The 24,375-nt window shown below is 30.3% G+C and overlaps 3 protein-coding genes across 5 annotated transcripts in view; all 3 read left to right on the top strand.

The window, feature by feature from the left end:
• The window catches only part of LOC122270362 (uncharacterized), a 60,486-nt gene that overhangs the window by 13,325 nt on the left and 22,786 nt on the right, over positions 1 to 24,375 (top strand). The window contains exon 1 of one of the 2 annotated variants that reach the window (XM_087157064.1): positions 658 to 2,406. The exons of the other annotated variant lie outside the window; for it this stretch is intronic. Coding sequence (XP_087013190.1) covers positions 870 to 2,378 — 1,509 coding nt within the window. The 5' untranslated portion in view covers positions 658 to 869 and the 3' untranslated portion in view covers positions 2,379 to 2,406. Of the gene's footprint in view, positions 1 to 657; positions 2,407 to 24,375 lie in introns of those variants that run through there. 2 annotated transcript variants of the gene reach the window in all.
• The window catches only part of LOC107436317 (speckle-type POZ protein B), a 64,267-nt gene that overhangs the window by 3,075 nt on the left and 36,817 nt on the right, over positions 1 to 24,375 (top strand). The gene's annotated exons all lie outside the window — the stretch shown is intronic.
• Positions 10,140 to 22,978, top strand: LOC107436303 (uncharacterized). Of its 2 annotated transcripts, XM_071177313.2 has the most exons (3): positions 10,140 to 10,544; positions 13,298 to 14,774; positions 22,612 to 22,978. In XM_071177313.2, exons 1-2 carry the CDS (start codon positions 10,539 to 10,541, stop codon positions 14,744 to 14,746), a joined length of 1,455 nt encoding a protein of 484 aa, XP_071033414.1. In that variant the 5' UTR covers positions 10,140 to 10,538; the 3' UTR covers positions 14,747 to 14,774; positions 22,612 to 22,978. The 2 variants fall into 2 exon arrangements, 1 of the variants encoding a protein (XP_071033414.1); XR_011636111.2 differs by lacking the exon at positions 13,298 to 14,774.

Raw genomic sequence — 24,375 nt, forward strand, 5'->3', positions numbered from 1 at the left:
TTTTATTATACGAAAATTGACCTAGTTGCGATTACTTTAAAATATGGTTTCATGAAGATAATATATTTGCCGTATTTTTTAAGAAATGAAAGTTATAAAAATATGACTGAAAATGAAAATTAGCTGTCACTACATTATGAAATTCATTTCTTACCAAAGCATTATATGTTTGCCGCTAAAATGTTTTTCATGCAAGGAATTAACCAAGTTGCAATTTGTTGAAAAATATGGTTTGGTTTTACGTAAAATTAAATTTCCCCTCCGCAGAGGATCAAAAATCTGATGGCATGTCTTCGGATCATCCTCCGGGATGTTTCCCAGACCGTCGCCAATAGCCCATTGTGCAGCTCTAGTGCGACGTAAATTAACAACAACAACAACAATTTACGTAAAATTTGCCGTATTTTTTTTAAATAAAAAAATTTGGAAAATAAATATAAAAAAAGAAAGTGAAACAAACTTTTTGTCGACTATCATATCGTAAATTATAATTTTTTGAACTTTTTTTTAAGAAAGATTCACTTATTCGATGATTAACCGATTCACGAAAACGAGCGAACCAAATCTTATCTCTCGTCAGCATTGAGATGATAACATTCAATTCTTGCGTTTCGAAAGATTTATTGTTTTCCCAAAATATAAATTGATAATTGTTGTGTCGTGAATTCCCCTGAAAAAAAATTTAACCTTCCATGTTCCGTAATAAATTATCGAATATTTAAAATTCGTCGAATCAACGTCCTTCAAAGGAAGTCACTAAATATATAGTAGAAAAAAAATCTAAAACTTTTGATATCTTATCACGTGCATGTGTCACATGATAGTAGCAACTACGTCAGCAGAAAGAGAAGAATTAATCAGTTCATGAAATGCTGATATGTGGTAAAAATGATATAGGTTGTCGTTTATGGAATAAAAAGTATTTCTTTCAGGCTTCAAAGACTGCAAATTTTCAAGGTATTAAGGTTTTTATCATGTCTAACGATATTGAAGGAGTGTTTACGTTCTCTTGGGAAATCGGCTACATCAATGATTTAGTAAATAGAAGAGATGAATACCAGAACGAAAGTCAAATTGTTGAGGCTGAACAATTGAATGGCACAAAATGGTTTTTAAAAGTGCACCGATATCAATCACCATTTCCAGGCTGTTTTTCGTGTTCTCTATGCAGGCTATATGAAGACGGAAAATCTGAAAATATATCAGTAACATTTAAATTAGAACTGATTGATGGAAGTGGGAAGATTTTCAAATCAGTCGTAAAGGAAAATATCTGTTTTTCAAATGGATATAGCAGTGGAGTGGACCGTTTTCTAGATAGAAAATCCTTGGATATGAAAATGACGCAATACATTACGAATCCGACATTAACTGTCCGCTGCCACATAATTGAAGAAAGCTTCAAAAAACAAGCACTGGCGGAGGAAATTCCTACTGCAATCCGTACACAGTGGAAAATAAATATTCGTGGTCATAAAAATTGGACGAAGAAAATAAAAGTTCCATTTCATGAATCTACTCGTATAGATATTATTATGCAAGCATCCGATGACAGAATCAATATAAAAATAGGAGAAGTGGGCTTGTTACAACCTTATGAAATGAATATATCAATTTTGGGTGATAAAAATCGCAAAATAGATTGTGAATTGACAAAAAAAGCCGTCGAAAACCAAAAATTTGAGACTTGGATTGAAAAAAGTCAGCTTGTGGACAAATCACGTTTTCACTTACCGTATTCGTTCACTCTGGTATGTACCATTATAACTTCAAGTGCAAATTTGGATTCAAGCTCTGAGAATCGTACGCATGATGATTCTTTTCCATGTTTAATGGTTTCTCCTTTACCTCTGCAAGAAGATCTCAAAGAAATGCTATTGAATGACAAGCATAGCGACGTTCAATTAAAGACACATGACAAAATCATTGCTGCTCACAAATGTTTGCTGTCAGCCCGATCTCCCGTGTTCTCTAAAATGTTTGATCAAGATATGCTGGAAACTCAGACTGGCGTTGTTGATATTCCAGATGTAGAAAGTGAAACTCTGCAATCATTTTTAGAGTTTCTGTACACTGACACGATCACCAACACTGATTATGAGAAATTGTTGAGACTGATGATGGTGGCTGAGAAATATCAAGTGGATTACTTGAAAAAACGATGCTCAGTAATACTGATGTCCAAACTGTCTTTGCAGAATGTCTGTGAAGTGGTTTCTGTTTCTGATATGGTCAATCAACCGAGTTTGAAACTGTGTGCAGTTAATTTTATAAAAGAAAACAAAAAGAAGATTCTATCCTCACCTGTTTGGTCAGAGTGGGTGGGAAAGAACATGGAATTAGCCAATGAAATTCTGACGAAATTGATTGATGTTTGAACCGAAACACAATGCAAATTTCACTTAAGTAAGTCATTTTTTAATTGTAAACTTTGTGAGGTTTTGCAATTTCAATAAATTGCATATGAAAATTGCAGATTTGGGACAATACTATAACGGAGTATATATATTAAAATAGTATTTAAGATGTTGGTTATTAATTTTAATTTCATAATTACGTTACTCATTTTAACAGTTCATATTTAAAAATCAATTATAAACTCTCGCCTTATCTTAGTAGTATCTCGATATTAGTCCTGAAAACAAGCACTAGGCAATTTAACGAAAAAATGCGACTTGAATAAACAACAGAGCTTTTTCTTAAAACTCATTTAATGATACAAGTGTAACAATGTAGCAAGAGTCTCTGTAAAACCGAATTTTCATTAAAATGTCTCCATTCAAAATTTTGATCTTTAAGAATCCATCAATTTGGGGTGGAAAGACCCAAATGGAAAGAAAGTTCGTTCGAAAACTTAGTTTTAAAGTTCGAAAACTTTAAAAACTTTTGGCGTATTCGTTAAATGTATTTTCCCTCCCCTAATATTTTTATTTAAAGTTCTTCAATATGTGAGTATGCTTAACTAAATTTTCTCAAATATTTGCATTATTTTTATACAACTTTTGAGTTACAACTTTTGTTATTGTATTATTTCACTTATTTTATTATATAATTGTATTGATAATTAATTGAAAGGATAATTTAATCCAAGTGAAAAAAAAGTCTGCAATAAGTGGCTTTAAAGTGAAAAGGACCGATCAATTCACAGACTAATTTATTTCGAAGAAAAAGCGGCTGCAAATTTATTAGTTTATCAGTCACTGGTTAGTAACTGAAAATTTAAATTTTCCTTCCATGGTGTATCGTGTACTTAAAACTGCTTCATCTGTTTCGAAGAGTGGTTAATTTATCACCTATTCTTCGTTAATCAGCTTTATACTCTAATATGTACAATATGATAGCTTGCGCGAATCTAAATTTATTTCGACAACTTAATAACTTGTTTACTTTGAAAATGACTTTTTAGAGTTAATTTTGAGTTCGAACAGAAAAATTGCTTTTATATCATCATGTTAAATTCAAATCTGAACGCTGGTTCAAAATTAAAACGACACTTCTGCACTCACTTCTCATGTTATTTGAATGAGAAGTGAGTGCAGAAATGTCGTTTTAACTTTGAACCAGCGATATGTTCTCGTTACAGTTTAACATTAAAACGTAAACTGTGCATTTTAAAACTCAAGTGCATAAAATTCAACTTGTAATATGAATATTATGGTTATTTAATATTCGGATTAAATAATTAAATTAATTCGTTTTTTAGCCTTTAGGATTAAATTATGATATTACTAATTTTGCCAATATATACAAATTTTTAATTCAATAAAATTCAATTATTACTGTCTATATGGTATATAATCATCTACATATAATAAGGTTAAATTTTTAAGTTTAAAATAAACTATTATCAGTGATATCATGGTAATGATTTTTATATAGCTTGTGATAGTTATGGTTTTCATGCAGAATTACATTTTTTAATTCTACTAATTAAATTTGATTATGATGATTAAAGGTTTTTCATAATTAGTTTATCTGTAATATCTTCGAAGTATAAGGCATTTTTTAAGATGCGATGCTAAAAATGGCACATGAAATATTATCAGATAATATCTCATATGCAAATTTGAATTATATTTACTAAAAATTTAAGTTTTAACAAAATTAACTTAGTAAACTTAAAATCTTTTGTAAATACCTAATTAAAACAAGTTTTTCTTGATCTTTGAAATATGCTGATAATAATGATAAATTAAAATCAGATGAATAGTATACTATTTTTCTAAATTAAAAAATGAAATGCAGTTTGATAAAAACTCACTTCAAATGATAAACAGTTTGTAATTTAATTCTTAAATTTAATTACTCTTGGTATCATTGTAATTATAGTTATTTTGAGTGAACAGAGCAAAACTATTCAATAGATATCTCTTTTTAACCCTGTAAGCCCGCTAGACTGGTACATACATTTAAGTTAATAGTAATTATATACCCAATCTATAATTAAATTATATTAATTATCGCTTATAAGCTGGCCCTTATTATGTCACTTCTTTCTTCTTTTAATGATCCTTTTCATTACTTTTATAACGTTTTGAAAAGAGTCTGCAGAAGTTGTGTGGGTTAGCGTTAGATTTTACAAATCTGCTTTTCTTCTTTTACAACAAATTAATACCGCTGCATCTTCCTGTTTAGATAACTTTCAGTAATGTTATTGTATTGCTTTTCTTACTGACTTCGCATTGAAAAAATACACTTTCTAGGAGCACTTTTTTATGTATGAATAGAAATATTTCTCAATTTCTAACAATCATGCTTGTCATCAATCATAAGTTTACACGAAAACTATTAGCATTTATGCTAAGATTTATTCATGAAATTATTCTAAAATTGAGGTGAAGAAAAAAATCGCTTTTCACAATTACCACTCAAACGTTAAGAGTAAGACATTCTAATATTGATTGATCTTCCTCATTCCTTATAATATCCGTAAACCAAGTTTCATTGAAATGACATTTGATTACTAACCCTAAGAAAAAAATTAGTTTTTCACAGATATAACGCAAATTTTTCAGAGTAAAATGCTCTAATGGTAAAAGTGGCCTTCCTCATGCTTCAAAATATCAGTGAAACAATTTTCATTCACTAATAATATGGATAAGCGGTATAAGATATATGGTATAATTACGCATCCGTAACAGTCAGACAAACAATAAATTTTTAACTCATGCACTTTTAAAAGTGAATGATATTATAGTGTTAAACCATGACCCCTTTAAATTTTCTGCAACCTAATATGGTTGTTAAAACCTTATTTTGTATTTAGGTTGATCCACTTTATGCTGTAGATACACCTGAACTGAAATCGAGATCATCTGAGCACCTGAATATGGCATTACGAACGGACAGTGTCTGATCACATAATCTAATTCAAAAGCCTCACGACCAATTGTTGTTGTACCATGCCTGTTTGGGTAGAGGTGTGCGATTGTTCTTGTTTTCCAATAGCCACACCATACTTCTGCCACAACATACGTCACACCCGTTTATACGGCGGACCCATTCATACATCCATTCATTCATCCACAGATCGTAATTTTGACCTGAAACAGAGAGCGATCAATCTCCAATCCGTTACCGCCAGAGGTATTTATTTGTTTATGGGAACATGGAGGACTTTTGCGACTCGACAGATTTAACGTGCATCAGTCACTTTACTACATGGGGAATCTTCGGCAGTCGAGGTTTGAACCCACGAACTCTCGGACATGAGCCCAGCGCCCTACCGACCTATCCCGGCCTACGACCAATTATTTCTCCACAGTAAATTAGACCGAAAGTGTTACAACCGGACCTGATCCAATTATTGTCTGAAGACGTAAACAGACTGAAAAATGTTAGTATCTTCTTTAGAAGAGGAAACTAATTAAAACCTTAAGAGGGAACTTGAAGGCCGCGCTTAATCTTTGAAGGCAATAACATCGTATTGTGGTTCTATGTATAGATATTATGGCTCAACGTTAAACTTGTTTTTTCTAGTATAGATGAAATAACCCAGGGATTCTCTGAAGGTATTCCGCGGAAAAGTCAGTTTGTTAGGTTTTTTTCTGTTTCTTTTTTTTTTAAAACTTGTAATAGGTTTACATACTATATTGTACAGGTTTATATCGAATAAGCGTTTATTTTTTTTGAAATATTTCGGTTAGTTTATTGAAATTAATGAAGTAAAATTTCAATAAAGGAAGACAAATTTTAAAATAGATATACATATTTTTCCATTAACAATATACTGAATAAATTGCCAAAAAAATATGTATTTGCGACTGATTACATCAGTATTTCTCATCTAATAATAAAGTGCAAAAAAATCGGAAGTTAAAAGTCCAAAAATCAAAAGAAATTTTTTTTTTTTATGAGCATTCACCCAGTTTATAACAGTTCTTCTTCAAAGACCGTAATTCAGCTTATTTTACTCAATTTGATTTATGCATGGGCCAAATACTACTAGCGTTTCCTTTAGCCAAAGAAAAAGATTTCTTAGCTAAAAAAAAATTTATACCCACTAAACTAAGCACCTTATCATAATTCAAAACTATAAATCTACTGTTTTTCTTTTTACAATAAAGCTTTATTCAAAGAAATTCAGAGAAAAAAAAACATATTGAAAAAGAAATTCCAAAATCTTGTATTTCTTTATCTTATGCATCACATGAGGATGAAAAAAAAACGTAAAAAAAGAGAATTACTGCACAAAAACGATAAATACTTTTGTTCTGCTGATGAATAGTTCTAGACTTTGAACATGGAAAGTTTTTACAAGACTATTTATTTTATCGTCTTCATTGCCAAACTCTTACACTGGTATTAAATGATTTAAAGCATTTATTTTATGTTATATTGGCCTGAAGGAGTGTTTTCGTTTACCAAATGTGTGAAAAATAGCCAGTTACTTCAATTAAGGCTTTTAGGAACTATCGAAGGTTATCGATTCAGTTTTTAATTTCATCATTTTCGATTACATGACTGTTAAAAAACGATCCTCATTCACTCAGTTATTTATTTCGATTCCATAGGTTTTTAAAAGAAAACCCCTATTTAATTTGTGCTCTGAGTGACTCAACGAGTGTTCCATACGGTTACTAAGAATTTTAAAAGAAAATTCTAATTTAATTTGTGCTGGGTGTGACTCAAGGAGTGTTCCATACCATTCCTAAGGTTTTTAAGAGAAAATCTCCGTTCATTTTGTGTTCCGCGTGGCTGTTCCATACGATTCCAGAGGTTTTATAAAGGAAAAAATATCCAGTTAATCTGTTCCGTGTGACTAAAGGGGTATTTTCGTTCATTAGATATGCTATCAGTAGTCAGTTAAAGGAATAGAAGAGTGGTATTGATCGTTTGCTGATTCTTATCGATTCAATAACTAATTACATTAATTTCGATTCAATATTAGTTTAACATATATAAGAAGTAATTTTACTTAATTATGGCTACTGAGACTAAAGTATTTACGTTTACTTGGACTATTGACAGTACTCAATTACTTATATTAAAGAGTACAAGAGCGATTGAGAGTCCTATTGCTGATGATGATATAGTTCAAGGAAACAAATGGTCTTTAAAAATGTGCAGGAGATCCCCTCTGTCAGATCATATCAATATTCACTTGGAGAGATGTAATTTGGATGAAGCTATAAAAGATGTATCGGTTTCATTGAGTTTAGAAGTTGTTAATTCGGATGGAACTTCCTACAATATTGCTAATGAATCATATACATTTTCGAAGCTTTTATCACCTGCAGTCGATTTTTTTATTACAGATAAGAATTTTTTCTCATATCTAGGAAAAAGAATGGAAAAAATTAGTGCGAGAGACAAATTGATGCTGCGTTGTCATATAACTCACGAAGAACAGCATACTTGCAGCAATCATGCAGCCATTCAAGCGCAGATGGAAAATAAATATTCCTGAGATTTCGATTGTTTCAGAGAAATTAAAAGCTTCCTCTCAAGAAAATATTCTTTTCGACATAATAATATCCGAGTCCAGTGAAAGAATTTACATAACAATTGAAGTGGATTTTAATTTGTATGAGCTGAAAATAATGGTGCTAGATGATGAGGAAGTGGAAATCGACATTAAGGATCCAAAATATATACTCGAGTCTACTCAAAGATTTGAGACTTGGATCGAAAAGTGGCAAGTTGCGGCTCATTCATGTTTTCATTTAGCTTATTCGTTCAACCTAATATGAGTTATTTCTGCTTACAGTGGAGTTTTGGAATCGATTGAACGTGGTTCGTTTGATGATCATGGTGATAAATATGCCCTTAAAAAATGACTTCATCATTCTTGTAACAAGATTTAAAAATTATGTTATTAAGTGAAAAGCATACCGACGTGAAATTAAGCATTGGAGACCTCTTTTTACTAGCCCACAAATGCTTGCTGTCAGCCCGATCTCCAGTGTTTGCCACCATGTTCGATCAAGATACAGTGGCAGTCAAAAGTATTCGTACAATGAATTTTGAAGTGCTCATCGCTTCATAGTATTTTATTAATTATACTACGTCATTAAACACAGATACCAGGCCTTGTATCCTTTATTTTTGAGCAATTTAATCAAAAGAAGTTTTCTTGTAAAACAATTACAGAAAAAAAATATAAAAAATGGAAATTAATTATCAAAACTTTTGTGCCAAAAGTATTCGTACACTTAAGAAATTTCCCTAAAATTATATAGTATATCACAGTTTAATACTTAGAAGGATACCCTTTCGCCTTAATTATTGCTTTCATTCGACTTGGCATTGAATCTACCAACTTCTTTGTAATATCTGGTGTAATTGATGCCCATTCTTCCAATATGGCGGTTTTCAGCTGATTTTTATTTTTTACTCCTCAATTTTTGATTTTGTCGTCTAAAATACTCCACAAATGCCCAATAGGACTCATGTCTGGTGATTGTGGAGGTGTGTTGAGTCTTTCGGGAGTGTTATATAATACCCAGAGCTTAGCATTATAAGCTGTATGCTTTGGGTCGTTATCTTGTTGAAATATATATTTAGTTAGTTTGAAGACCCATTTGTGAAGCGCTAGAATTTAAATTACTTTTTAGAATGTCAATGTACTTTTTGTGATCCATAATCCCATCAATGATGTGCAATTTACCCACTCCATGTGCGCTCATACATCCCCAAACTAGAATGTTACCACCGCCATGCTTTACTGTCGCACTCAAATTTTTTGGTTGTAGCTCTGTACTCTTTTTACGCCACACAATTTGTCTGCCATCAGATCCAAACACGTTAAACTTGCTCTCATCCGAGAATATAACCCTGTTCCAGAAATCAGGATTTTTATTAACATGCTGTTTGGCGAAAGACATTCGTTTCTTTCTATTAACTTCCGACACAAAAACTTTTTTCGAGATACTCGATCATGGAATCCTGATTCGTTAAAAGTGCGGCGTATAGTACTTACCGAGATCGAAATTCCCTGTTTGAGGAGTTCTGCTTTTACTGCCGGGGCACTCAATTTTGGATTTTTCTTAATCAATCTTACGAGTAGGCGTCTGTGCTTAATGCTGAGAATTTTTGGGCGTCCACTTCGTGGAATATTTTCAACAGTATTGCGTTGGCAATGTCGATCTATAACACTCTGCACTGTAGATCGGAGTCTTCCAATAGCAAGTGATATCTTTCTTAAAGAGTTATTATGTAGTTTCATTATCAGTTTTCTTTCAGCGAGAGAAGTTTCTTTTCCCTTCCGAGCCATCTCAATTTAAAGCTGTATGATTGACAACCAAAAATGCGAGTTTCAAAGCTAGTAAACATAAGAATGAAACAGATAAAGCGGTAAAAGTAAGAATAATATAAAATCTCGCCAAATATATTCCCACAAACGATATTTGGTGCACAAATTCTCTTAATTTTATTATTTTACAACTTGAAATGTGGATGTACGAATACTTTTGAAGCACGAGGTTTAGTGGTGAGATTCAAATTCTCACTCTATCGAGGAGCTCTTTATGACCAAATTTAAAACTTTTCTCTTAAAAATTCAAATCATTCATGCAACAACTTGAAAAACATTAAGATTTTTTGAAAATTTCAATTAATTTTTACGCAATTTCAATTTTTATTCACTTTTGAAGTTAGTAATTTAAGTGTACAAATACTTTTGACTGCCACTGTATGTTGGAAACTCAGACTGGCGTTGTTGATATTCCAGACGTGGAAAGTGAAACTCTGCAATCATTTTTAGAGTTTCTGTATACTGACACGATAACCGAGGCCAATTGCGAGGAAGTTCTGAAACTGATGTTAGTAGCTGATAAATATCAAGTTGACAACCTAAAAGAAAGATGCTCACAAATACTGACATTAAAATTGAGCGTGGAAAACATTTGTCATGTAATTTCTGTTGCTGAAATGGTAAATCATCCGGAACTGAAACTTTCTGCATTCGATTTTATACGAGCAAACAAAAGAGAAATAATTTCATCCTCTGTTTGGTCAGAGTGGATGAAAAAGAATATGGAATTGGCTAACGAAATTTTAATGAAAATGATTGCCGATTAAAACCAAAACAACTTTTTATGAAAGTGAGTAATTCTTTTTTTATAAATTTATATCATTGCTAGAATTTTACTTATTTCTAAGTCTTTTCGTTCTTATCAAGTCTATTATATTTTTAAAATCAGCAACTGAATATCGATGACGCTATAACATAGCACACATTACTATCATATTTGACACGACATCCCAGGGTGGGGCAAGGTTTTCTGCTGAATATTTCACTAAGACAGCCTTCTGTTTGATCTGGACTGTCAATCTTTTCTTCAAATCGCTTTAAAATCTGAATCGAGACTAAAATTGACTCATAGTGGTTTTGGCCTTCTTCTTTTTCTAATAATAAATGGCTTCTTTTATTCCATTCTTTCTGATAATATCAGAAGCAAAGTTAAATTTTTTTATTTTAGTGTAATATTCTTGATGACATGGGGCTCTTTAAAACAATTATAAGTTTCTGAGTTAAAATGTCATTCATTCAGATTTTATTCAAGGCCATTTTATTCAAATTAGCTACAAAAAAAGAAAACCCTCTTGAGAAACGTTTATTTTGTTTCAAAAACTGCTATTTTTGTTCTCCATTTTTAGCATGAGTTAAAACTAGTGTGATGGGCTGTTTTATATATTAGGAACTTTTTTTCCGGATAGAAGAAAAGTTTTCAAAGAAAAGTTTTTATTGGTCAATGAAAAGTGCTTAATGCTTTTGCTAAAATTTATTGATCATGGAGTTTAGTGAACGTATGAAATTAAGAGTGTATTATAAAATTGATTGTTAACAATAAAATGTTTACATATCAAATTTAAATGCGATGGATTTCAATACGTTAAATTATAAGCAGACAACATAGTTTTTTATGATAAAGTGATATTTGTTATTTCCTGCAATATTAAAATCCAATAGTTTTTTTAACGTCTTGAAAAGCAATACTTTTTTCACCAGTTTCTATTTATATTTCAAATTTAAGGATTTTTATGGCATTTGTAATTCCAATAGAATGCGCAACGCTAGAAAGTTCTATTTTATTGATTGTATTGACTGAAAACCATCGGACGATTCCATAACCATAAACCATTAACGATTCTGAAGCGCCAAAAATAATCTACAGCATTTATATATCTCGTGATAACGAAATCAAAAGGTGATTCATACTTAATCAGGCTCAAAAAGAAGGAACAAATTAGAGTATATGTCATTAAAGTTATTAAAAGGTCTCCTGATAAAAAAAATACACTTGAATAATTTACTTTATTCGAATAACATCTGAAATTTTAAGATAAGGATTTTTAAATACAAAGGTAACCTTATAACATATTTTTTAAAAAAGACTATGAGGACTATACTTATTTAATAATGCTTGCTCGCAACCCATAATAAGGAAGACTCAAACGAAGGTGTGAAAGCAAACGAAAGAACTGAAAAAGATCTAAAATGAAATTTCGTTGACTCAAAACAAGCGTCATATAAATAAAAGAATATCGGTATATTATTGAATTTTAAAGTTATTGTCATTTTAGTGATAGTAACCTTTTACTAAATTTGTTATTTTAAATGGTGCAAACTATTTTGGATGTCATTATCTTCTACATGAGTGTTGTTTTAATTGTAATTATAATAATAAAATGTTACTAATTTTTAAAAAAATCTTAAATTTTTTTTTAATCATCATACAAAATCTAAAACCTAGCTTCAAAGAGTATTTATTGTTTATTGTGATATTACTTTTACTTTAAATTACATATTATACATATTACATACACTTTAAATTACATATTATTACTCTAAAACGAACTATTGTTATTAATTCATATCGGCATTCTTACTTATTATGCTATGAACCACGTTCCAAAAAGGGAGCAACCTTTACTAACAAATCTTCTGCGAGTCAATAAGTTAAAAAAGTTTAAATCAATCCCTTATAAATTGATCTTTCTTTTTTTATACATGACAGAAAACATTATATATATATATATATATATATATATATATATATATATATATATATATATATATATATATATATATATATATATATATATATATATATATATATATATATATATATATATATATATATATATATATATATATATTCTATGTGATGAGAAAAGCAAAAAATTTTATTTTTTACTTTTCAATCCTTTGAAAAGTTATGCGATAAAATACCATTTTTCTCTGTGTTTCTGAAATCACACTAAAACAAATTCTTTGACAAACATATTACAATTTAATACAGTTATTAATAATTTTGTAAGCTACGCTATTTTGAGAAAAAAACACGAAAGGAAATAATTATGCTGTAGAGATCAATGAAAAGAAAACAAACAATGAACTTCATTTAAAACTTAATGCAAAAACGAATGAAACCAACTCTAATCTCTTGCCAACATTGAGATAGTAACATTCATTTTTTAAGTTTTGAGAGTCAATAAATTGTACTATTTTTTAAAAATTTAAATAGCTTATTTTGTTAAAATGTATTAAATTAATAATTGTTGTGTCTTGAATTCCCTTGAACAATAATTGAACCTTCCATGTTTCATAATAAATTTTTTAATATTTAAAATTCGTTCTATTCAGCGTCCTTCAGAGGGAGTCACTTGATAAATATTTAAAAAAATCTAAAAATGCTGATATCTTATCACATGCATATGTCACATGATAATATTAACTACGTCTACGGAGAGAGAAGAAGTAATCAGTTAATAAAAGTTTGATATGTGGTAAGAATTATATAAGTTGTCGTTTATGTTTTCTTATATATAAAATAAAAAATATTTATTTCAGGCTTCAAACACTGTAAATTTTCAAAGTGTAAAGGTTTTTATCATGTCTAACGAAACTGAAGGAGAGTTTAAGTTCACTTTGACAATCGGCAACCTTGATCACATTTTAAATACAACAGGTGAATACCAGAAAAAAAGTAAAATTGTTGAGGCTAAGCAATTGAATGGTACAAAATGGTATTTAAGATTGTACCGATATCAATCATCACCTCCAGGTTGTTTTTCGTGTTTTCTATGCAGAATTAATGACGACGACAATTCTGAAAATATAACTGTAACATATAAATTAGAATTGATTGATATGTATGGGAAGATTTTCAAATCTGTTGTAAAGGAAAATATAACTTTTTCAAGAAGATCTAGCAGTGAAGTTGACAGTTTTCTAGACAGTAATTCCCTGAAACAGTATTGGAAATTCACCGGATTCTTGCATTTAACATTAATTTTCCGCTGCCACATAATTGACGCAAGCTACAAAAAACAAGCAATGACGGTGGAAATTCCGAGTGTGATCCATACACAGTGGAAAATAAATATTCCTGGTCCTGAAAATTGGACCAAGAAAGTAAAAATTCCATTTCATGAATGTACTCATATAGATATTATTGTGCATGCTTCTGATGAAGGAATTAACATAAAAATTGAGAAAGTGGATTTGTTACAACCTCATAAAATGAATATATCAATATTGGATGATGAAAATCGTAAAATAGATTGTGAATTGCCAAAAAAAGCCTTCGAAAACCAGAAATTTGAGACTTGGATTGAAAAAAGTCATCTTGTGGACGAATCACGCTTTCACTTACCGTATTCGTTCACTCTGGTATGTACCATTACAACTTCTGGTGAAAATTCGGATTCAAACGCTGAGAATTGGAAGCAAGATTATTCTTTTCCATATTTAATGGGTTCTCCATTACCTCTGCAAGAAGATCTCAAAGAAATGCTATTGAATGACAAGCATAGCGACGTTAAATTGAAGACACGTGACAAAATCATAGCTGCTCACAAATGCTTGCTGTCAGCCCGATCTCCCGTGTTCTCCAAAATGTTTGATCAAGATATGCTGGAAACTCAGACTGGCATTGTTGATATTCCAGATGTAGAAAGTGATACTCTGCAATCATTTTTAGAATTTCTGTACACTGATACGATCACCCACACTGATTATGAGAAATTGTTGAAACTGATGTTTGTGGCTGATAGATATCAAGTGGATTACTTGAAAACACGATGCTCAATAATACTGATGTCCAAAGTGTCGTTGGAGAACGTCTGTGAAGTGGTTTCTGTTTCTGATATGGTCAATCAACCGAGTTTGAAACTGTGTGCAGTTAATTTTATAAAGGAAAACAAAAAGAAGATTATTTCCTCACCTGTTTGGTTAGAGTGGGTGGAAAAGAACATGAAATTAGCCAATGAAATTCTGATGAAGTTGATTGATGTTTGAATAGAAACGCAATGCAAATTTCACTAAAGTAAGTCATTTTTTAATTGTAAAATATCTGAGGTTTTATAATTTGAATAAATTGTATTTTAAATTTGTAGATTGGGGACTATACTATTACGGAGTATATACATTAAAATAGTATTTATGATGTTGGTTATTAATTTTAATTTTATAATTACATTGTTCATTTTAACAATTCGCATTTAAAAATCAATTATCAACTCTTGCCTAATCTTAGTAGTATCTCTATATTAGTCCCGAAAATAAGCACTTGGTGATTTAACAAAAAAAATGCGACTTAAATAAACAGCAGGGCTCTTTCTTAAAAATCGTTTAATGATACAAGTGTAACAGTGTAGAAAGATACTCTGTAAAACCGAATTTTCAATGTCTCCATTCAATATTTCGATCTTTCGGAATCCATCAATTGGGGGAGGAAAGATTCAAGTGGAAAGAGATTTCTTTAACAATTCGCCAAGTTTTGGCGTACACGTTAAATGTATTTCGATTCCCCAAATAAAAATTACATTAAGTTCTTCAATATGTTAGTATGTTTCACTAAATATTGTCACATATTTGTATTATTTTTAGAACTTTTATTATTGTATTATTTTACTTACATTATTATATAATGTTATTATTACATACTGTATTATTTATTTCTTAACGTTTTATATCAGTATATTTCTTCTAATATATTTTTTTTAAAAAGATAATTTAATCCAGGCGAAAGAAAGTTTGCAATAAGTGGTTTTAAAGTGCAAAAGGCCTATAAATTTACAGACTCATTCATTTTGAAGAAAAAGCGGCAGCTAAGTTAGGGTTTACCTGCCACAAGTTACTAACGGAAAATTAAAATTTTCCTTCTATGGTATATTGTGTACTTGAAGTTTGCATTAATTTCAAAATTGCATTCCTCGTTAATGTGCTTTAAACTCTTATATATATAATAAGATAGCTTGCACGAATTTAAATTTATTTCAACGATTTATTTACTTTGAAAATGATTTTTCAGAGTTAAGTTTGAGTTCGAACAAAAAAATTGCTTTTATATCATCATGTTAAATTCAAATCAAAACGAGTATATGTTCTAGTTACAGTTTAACTATAAAACGTGTATTATTTATTGTGCTTATTAAACTCAAGTGTATAAAATTTAACTTGTAATATGAAAATTATGGGTATTTTATGACCGAATTATATAATTAAATTTATTCGTTTTTCGGCTTTTAGAGTTAAATTATGATATTACTAAGTTTGAAACCCAATATATATGAATTTTTAATTCAATAAAATACAATTATTACTCTCTACAGGGGCATATTGTTATTGACAAAAAAAATGAAATTTTAAATTTAAAATAAACTATTATCAATAACATCAAAATATTTTAATGATAGTTATATAGCGTGAGATAGTTATGGTTTTTATACAGAATTATTTTTTTGATTATACTAATTGAATTTAATTATGATGATTAAAGGTTTGTCATAATTGGTTTATCTGTAATATCTTTGTAATGTATGACATTTTTTAAGATGCAGCGCTAAAAATGGCATGCGAAATATTATGAGATAATATCTCAGAGACAAATTTGAATTATCTTTACCAGCAATTTTAAGTTATAAGAAAATTAACAAAAGCTTAAAATCTTCTGCTAATACTGAATTAAAACAAGCTTTCTTAATCTCAATGAAATGCAAACTGATAATAATGATATATTGAAATCATATGAATAGGGTGAGTATTTTCTAAACTAAAAAAGGAAATGCAGTTTGATAAAAAAAAAGGCAATTTAAGTGATAAACAGTTTGTAATTCTCAAATCTAATTACTTTTAGTATTATAGTAATTATGATTATTTTGGATGAGTAGAGCGAAACTAAAGTATAGATACCTGATTTCAACCCTGTTGTAAGTCCACTTGACTAGTACAAAAATTTAAGTAAATAATTATATACCCTATCTATAATTAAATTATTGTAATTATAGCTTACAAGCTAACATTTAAAACGTAACTTCGTTTTTCTTTTAATTGTCATTTTCATTAATTTTATAACGCTTAGAAAAGAGTCTACAGAAGGTGTGTGGGTTAGCGTTAGGTTTTACAAATCTGCTTTTCTTGCTTTACTACAAATTAATACCACTGCCTCTTCTTTTTTAAATAATTTTCAATAATGTTATTAATGTATTGCTTTTCTTATTGACTTCACTGTATTAGATTTGACAAAAAACGTTTTATAAGGGCACTTTTTATATATGAATAGAAATAGTAGAAATGATATTTCTGAATTCCTAACAATCAAGCTTATCCTCAATCATAAGTTTACACAGAGACTATTAGCATCTATGCCAAGGTTTATGCATGAAGTTATTCTACAATTGAGATGTTAACATCGTGAGAGAAAAAAATCGCTTTTCACAAATACACAAAAATTCGAATCAGTTTCATAACATAAAATGTCTATAAAAAAGAAATAGCAATTTTTAAAATAGATATACATATTTTTTCATTCACAATATACTGAATAAATTGCTACAAAAATATGTATTTGCAAATGATTACATCAGTATTTCTGATCGAATATGAAAATTTAAAAAAAAATCGAAAGTCAAAAATCAAAAGCAACCACCCGCTTTATAACAGTTCTTTTTCAAAGACCATAATTCAGCTTATTTTACTCAATTTGATTTATGCATGCTCCAAATACTACAAGCCTTGCCTTTAACCAAAGAAAAAGGTTTCATAGCATAAAAAAAATTTAAAACCACTAAACTAAGCAACTTATCATAGCTCGAAAATATTAATCTACAGTTTTTCTGCAATGAAACTTTTTCAAAGAAAACCAGGAAGAAAAAAAAAGATTTGAAAGGAAATCACAAAATCTTGTAATTCTTTATCTTATACGTCACATGAAGGTGAAAAAAACGTAAAAAAAGAGAATTACAGCAAAAAAACGATTGTTGCTTTTGTTCTATTAATAAATAGTTATAAATTTTAGACTTTGAACATGAGGAGTTTTTGGAAGATTATTTATTTTATCGTCGTTATTTCCGGACTCTTATTCCATTGGCATTGAATGATTTAAAGTATTTACTTTATGTTATATGTGACTGTAGAAGAGTTTTCGTTTGCCAAATGAACTAACAGTTGTCAGTTACTTCCATCAAGGGTTTTTGGAACAGTTATCGATTCAGTTGCTAATTTCATTAATTTCGATTAGAAGACTGCTAAAAAACGATCCTCATATAGTTTATGTTGTGAGTGAGAGAAAGAGCTTCTCTGTCTACCTGGTGTGCTAACAGTAGTCAGTTACTGCGATTAAGGACTTTAAAACCTATCAAAAACTAACGATTTTGTTATTAATTTCGATTCCAGAGGTTTTTAAAAGAAAATCCTCATTTAATTTGCGTCCTTGTGACTGAAAGAGTATTCCATACGATTCCATAACTTTTTAAAAGAAAATCCCTAGTTAATTTGTGTTTCGTGTGACTGAAGGAGTGTTCCATACGAGTCCATATGTTCGACTGAAGGAGTGTTCCATACGATTCTATATGTTTTTAAAAGAAAATCACCATTTAATTTGTATTCTACGTGACTGAAGGAGTGTTCCATACTATTCCAAAACTTCTTAAAAGAAAATCCCCATTTAATTTGCGGTTTGCGTGACTAAAAGACTGTTCCATACGATTCCATAGGTTTTTTCTTTTTTAAATTCCTCATTTTTAAGAGGAAATCACCACTTAATTTTCCGGGTGACTGAAGGAGTGTTACATACGATTCTATAGCCCTTTAAAAGAAAATCACCGTTTAATTTGTGCTCCGAGAGACTGAAGGAGTGTTACATACGATTCTATAGCTTTTTAAAAGAAAGTCACCGTTTCATTTGTGTTCCTCGTGACTGAAGGAGTGTTCCATACGATTCTGTAGCTTTTTAAAAGAAAATCACCGTTCAACTTGTGTTCCGCGTGACTGAAGGAGTGTTCCATACGATTCTATAGCTTTTTAAAAGAAAATCACCGTTTAATTTGTGTTCCGCGTGACTGAAGGAGTGTTCCATACGATTCTATAGCTTTTTAAAAGAAAATCACCGTTTAATTTGTGTTCCGCGTGACTGAAGGAGTGTTCCATACGATTCTATAGCTTTTTAAAAGAAAATCACCGTTTCATTTGTGTTCCGAGTGGCTGAAGGAGTGTTACATACGATTCTATAGCTTTTCAAAAGAAAATCACCGTTTCATTTGTGTTCCGAGTGACTGAAGGAGTGTTCCATACGATTCTATAGCTTTTTAAAAGAAAATCACCGTTTAATTTGTGTTCCTCGTGACTGAAAGAGTGTTCCATACGATTCTATAGCTTTTTAAAAGAAAATCACCGTTTAATTTGTGTTCCGCGTGACTGAAGGAGTGCTCCATGCGATTCCAGAGGTTTTTAAAAGAAAATATCCATTTAATTTGTGTACCGTTTGAGTGAAGGAGTGTTTCATATGATTTCATAGCTTTTCAAAAGAAAATTCTCATTTAATCTGTTCCGTGTGACTGAAGGGGAGTTTTCGTTCATTAAGGTCTGGTTTCTTAGGACAAGCGCCTTATCTGGGCGTCAGCGGGACGTCAACGTCGCGCTGACGCCAAAAAAATACTTTTTTGTTAGCTCAGCGTGAGCAGTCGGTCCAACGCAGACATTATCTCTCATTACGCATGCGTTAATAAAGTAAACAAATATTTATTTTGAATTTGTATTGATTTTGTGATTGTCGACCAGTGTTTTAGAGAACAAATAATGACTTTGTCCAAGAAATAACCCATTATAGCTGAGCTAAATGAAGAGTGCTATGCTTAATGAAGAAGCTATGTTTAATGTCAAAGTCAAAATCTTTGCTGATTTCAATGTGCTGTTGGATGTTGTCCGCCATTGCTTCTGCGGTTAACGTCACGTTGTAATCCAACTGCAGTTGAGTTGGACGGCAATTGTAGTTCAAGATGAGCGTTCGATGACGTATACTATCAAACTCACAAATGGACCAATCAGAAGTTAACGCTGATTTCCAGCTGACGGCGTCCTGTTCTAAGAAACCAGGCCTTTAGATGTGTCAGTTAAAGGAATATAGGAGAGATATCGACCGTTTGCTAATTTTTATCGACTCAATAACTAATTACATCAACTTCGAATCAATATTAGATTAACATATATAAGAATTCCTTTTTTTAAAATTATGGCTAACGAGACTAAAGGAGTATTCACGTTTATTTGGACTATTGACAGTACACAATTACTTATATTAAAGAGTGCAAGAGCTATTGAGAGTCCTATTGCTGATGATGATATAGTGCAAGGAAACAAGTGGTCTTTAAAAATGAGCAGGAGATCCCCTCTATCAGATCATATCAATATTCACCTGTAGAGGTATAATTTGGATTAAACTATAAAAGATGTATCGGTTTCATTGAGTTTAGAAGTTGTTAATTCGGATGGGACAGCCTACAAAATTGCTAAGGAATCATATACATTTTCGAAACTTTCATCACCTGCAGTCGATTTTGCTTTATTTCGGATAAGAATTTTTTCTCATATCTGGGAAAAAGAATGCAAAAAATTGGTGCGAGAGACAAATTGATGCTGCGTTGTCATATAACTCACGAAGAACAGCATACTTGCATGAATCATGCAGCCATTCAGACACAGATGTGCTCCTTCAAATGAAAAATAAATATTCCTGAACTTACGAGTTTTTCAGAGAAATTAAAAGTTTCCTCTCAAGAAAATATTCATTTTGACATAATAATATCCGAGTCCAGTGTAAGAATTTATATAACAATTGAAATGGATTTCAATTTGTATGAGCTGAAAATAATGGTGCTAGATGATAAGGAAGTGGAAATCGACATTAAAGATCCGAAATACTTACTCGAGTCCACTGAAAGATTTGAGACTTGGATCGAAAAGTGGCAAGTTGCAGCTCATTCATGTTCTCATTTAGCTTATTCGTTCAACCTAATATGCGTTGTTTCTGCTTACAGTGGAGCTTTGAAATCGATTGATGATCATGGTGATAAATATGCCCTGAGAAAAGTGATTTCATCATCGATGCAACAAGATTAAAAGTATATGTTGTTAAGTGAAAAGCATTCCGACGTGAAATTACGGGTTGGTGACGACTTTTTACCAGCCCACAAATGCTTGCTGTCGGCCCGATCTCCCGTTGTTCGCCACCATGTTCGATCAAGATATGTTGGAAACTCGGACTGGCGTTGTTGATATTCCAGACGAGGAAAGTGAAACTCTGCAACCATTTTTAGTGTTTCTGTATACGGACACGATCACCAATACTGATTATGAGAAATTGTTGAAACTGATATTAGTGGCTGATAAATATCAAGTGGAAAATCTTAAAGAACGGTGCTCACAAATGTTGATTACTAAAATGTCCGTGGAAAACATTTGTGAAATAGTTTCTTTTGCTGACATGTTCAATCAACCAAATGTGAAACTATTTGCAATTAGTTTTATAAAAGCAAACAAAAAAGAAATAATGTCGTCACTTATTTGGTCAGAATGGATGGAAAAGAATACGAAATTGGCTAATGAAATTTTATCGAAAATGATAATTGATTAAACTAAACAACAATGTGGATACAAACGTTTCTTTCAAAAAGCTGTGGTTAGTAACTTGGTTATTCTTTTTGATGTAAACAAAGTGTATTTTTTATTTCTATTCGAGGACTATTCGATTTCTATTTTTTGATTATATTCGAGGTGTAAATAAAAGTTCTTTCTTCTCTTTACTGGATAGTAACTACAAAACAAAGGAATTTATCAAGAAAATTTCGTGAAAGTCTCTCACACATGATATGACATGAAAATCTCTCAGACCATTATATATTAAATTTTAGTGGGAAAAATTGATTTTTATATTTAAAAAGGTTCATTTTTCAAAAAAAAAATTTTAAATTATCAATTTACAGATCCACTTTTTTTTACTAAGCATGATCTACACAGTGAAAAACTATAATTTAGAACGATATTTTAAACAGGCAAAATAACGACAGTTGGTGGAAATTATGACAAAAGCAGGTTATAAATTTTTAGAACTTCTGCACATGGCTCTGACTGTAAAGGAAATTAAGAAATAATAGTGCTTTGATTGCTGAATAATGCTTTATTGTTCTTTGACTTGAACAATGGAGACAAAATCACTTTGTACTAAATTTTATATTAAAATACTACTTTAAATTTCTTTATATTTTACAACACAAATGCAATTTCAATTTCTATTAAATTATACAGTTTGTCCTTACTGTACGCCTATTGTATATTTTTATATGTTTTTAGTAATATTACATATTTTATAAGATTTATATATTTTTATTTCCCTGTCAAAAATGAAATGAAAAATATATATACATAAGGGGTCCAAATTTGTTTTGGGTAAAAAGTGAGGAGAGTGAACAATATTAATGAAGAATATTGTGTTGTGAGTGATGAAGATTAAAGTCGATGACGAAAACGGGATCATAATCACAAACTGTTATTAAAAAATATGAAATCTCTTATGATTACTGGGGAAAGCAGAGAGGAGTTAAAAAAGGTGATTATTAGAAACACTTCAAGATTCATCAAGCAAGATTCATCATTTTGTAATAATTCATTTTGTATTATAATAGATTTAACACAACTACTCATGGATTAACTTAATGATTGTTCTTCTCCTCAATAAATTAAGATTTTTGTGTACTTGATACTAAAAGTGTGAGAAGTTTTTTATAATAGGTTTTTTTTGTACTTAAATGTACCAGTATCACTTTGTAACTGATAAATTTTAAAGTTATAAAAGAAGTAACTCATTTGTAAAATCTTATCTTTTTCAGAGAAATATTCTTGAAATTATGCAAAAGAACTGGCTTGGCGCAGATTGTGAAATTGGCACTATTTCTGTAATATTGAAATTTTACTTATGTATTTTTCAAACTGTTCGATGAAAATATATTTGTATATTTTTTTGTTGTATAATTTGTACTCTTATGACAGAATTTAATTTTGATCTTTATTTTTTTATGCTTACTTCGAAATATTAAGGAACGAAGTTATCTTATTGTGGAGCTAATTTAAAGTTATATTTCTTACCTCTTTCACTTACAATTTCACCAAAGAAAAAATAAATATATACAAGCAATTTCCATGCAGTATTTTGTGATTTGAATTTCATCACAAATAAAAATTCTTAATTCCTTTTTCTATTGTTAATTTTGTTTCATTTAATGTCTCGATAAAAAAAAGGTAGGTAAAGGAACTTAAAACTGAGAAATCTTCAATTTAGTAAAAAGTATTTGTGTGGTTTTAAACCTTTATGGAAAAAATCACATCTTTTTAATAACTCATTTAAGTAAATACTAAACAAAGTTTATTGGCAATATTAATTTAAAAATTGCTGATCATTATTGTGTATCACAGTTAAGTCTACAACAAGATGTTCTATGGTTTAATACAAAGAGCTTTTGACGTTCATAATTAATTGTGACTAAATTTTGCATTCTTTTAGTATTTTTAAATTTTTTTAAAGTTACCTCTTATAGCTGTTTTCGAATTATCCTTTAGAGTTTAAAGTTATACAAATTTAGGCTTCTTTAATTAACCTCTTATGGCTTAAAAAGGCTAACTTAAAACTACTCTTTACGATTATTTAAGAAAAAGAAACAATGGATTTTAAATGAAAGGAGATTTAAAATTTCTCCATTAATTATTATCATAATTAGGGATTAAAAAAATAGTTATGTAAAGAATGAATAGTATACTATATGCAAAGTATTTTGAACTTTTTTATTCGCGTTTTTTTTTCAAATAGTTTTCTAGATCTTCTGGAAGGTTAGTTGGCGTTGCAAGTCGGAACAATTAAGAGAGTTAAAGCTGATCTCTTTCTCTTACACTTTCTTTTCAACAATTGATAAAATAAAATTGTGAAATAAAACGGAATGTGACGAAAGAACTTGGAAAAAAAATAAAAAAGATTCTACGCCTTTTCAAAGGAAGTTAAATGAACCATGCTTTATCAAGCTTTCATTGAAATTAGTTTTCGAAATAAAAATATTAATGGGTAAGCTATTATTAAGATTCACTTTGTTTAAATAGATGCTTATATACGTAAATATTTTTTCTTCCACAACACAAAATAATGTAAAAAAAAAATATTATAACTAAAGCTGTTTCTTTTGTTATACTTTTCTGCTGAAGTTAATTTTAAACTATGACAACTAAGATCAATATAGTGCGCATCTAATCCAAAACGTGTGTTACTAGGAAATAGATATAATTCATGATGAAAATTGTAAACTTAGCCTATGGGTTGGTTATTTTTTTAAGGAGTTCTGTTCTCCTGACCGACAACATACATTTGTGGCTATTTCTAGCTTAATAGTAATTGTTAATCAATTGTGGAAATAAAGGGAAAGAAACTATAAACCGACATTAAACAAGTATAACAACAGTTTACTGTTGTGTTGTTGTTGTTGTCGCTTGACAAGTGCAGAGAAGTACAAGTTAAATAGGACCAAGGGCATGGAGTACAGCCCTGGCCACATCTCCGACTTTTTTTGGAATAAAGGGTGTCATGCCAGCAGATGAGGTCGATGTTCAAC

The sequence above is a fragment of the Parasteatoda tepidariorum genome, chromosome 2 (genome assembly GCF_982258835.1).
Source record: "Parasteatoda tepidariorum strain Cologne lab strain chromosome 2, Ptep-v5.0, whole genome shotgun sequence".
Taxonomy (NCBI): Eukaryota; Metazoa; Arthropoda; class Arachnida; order Araneae; family Theridiidae; genus Parasteatoda; species Parasteatoda tepidariorum.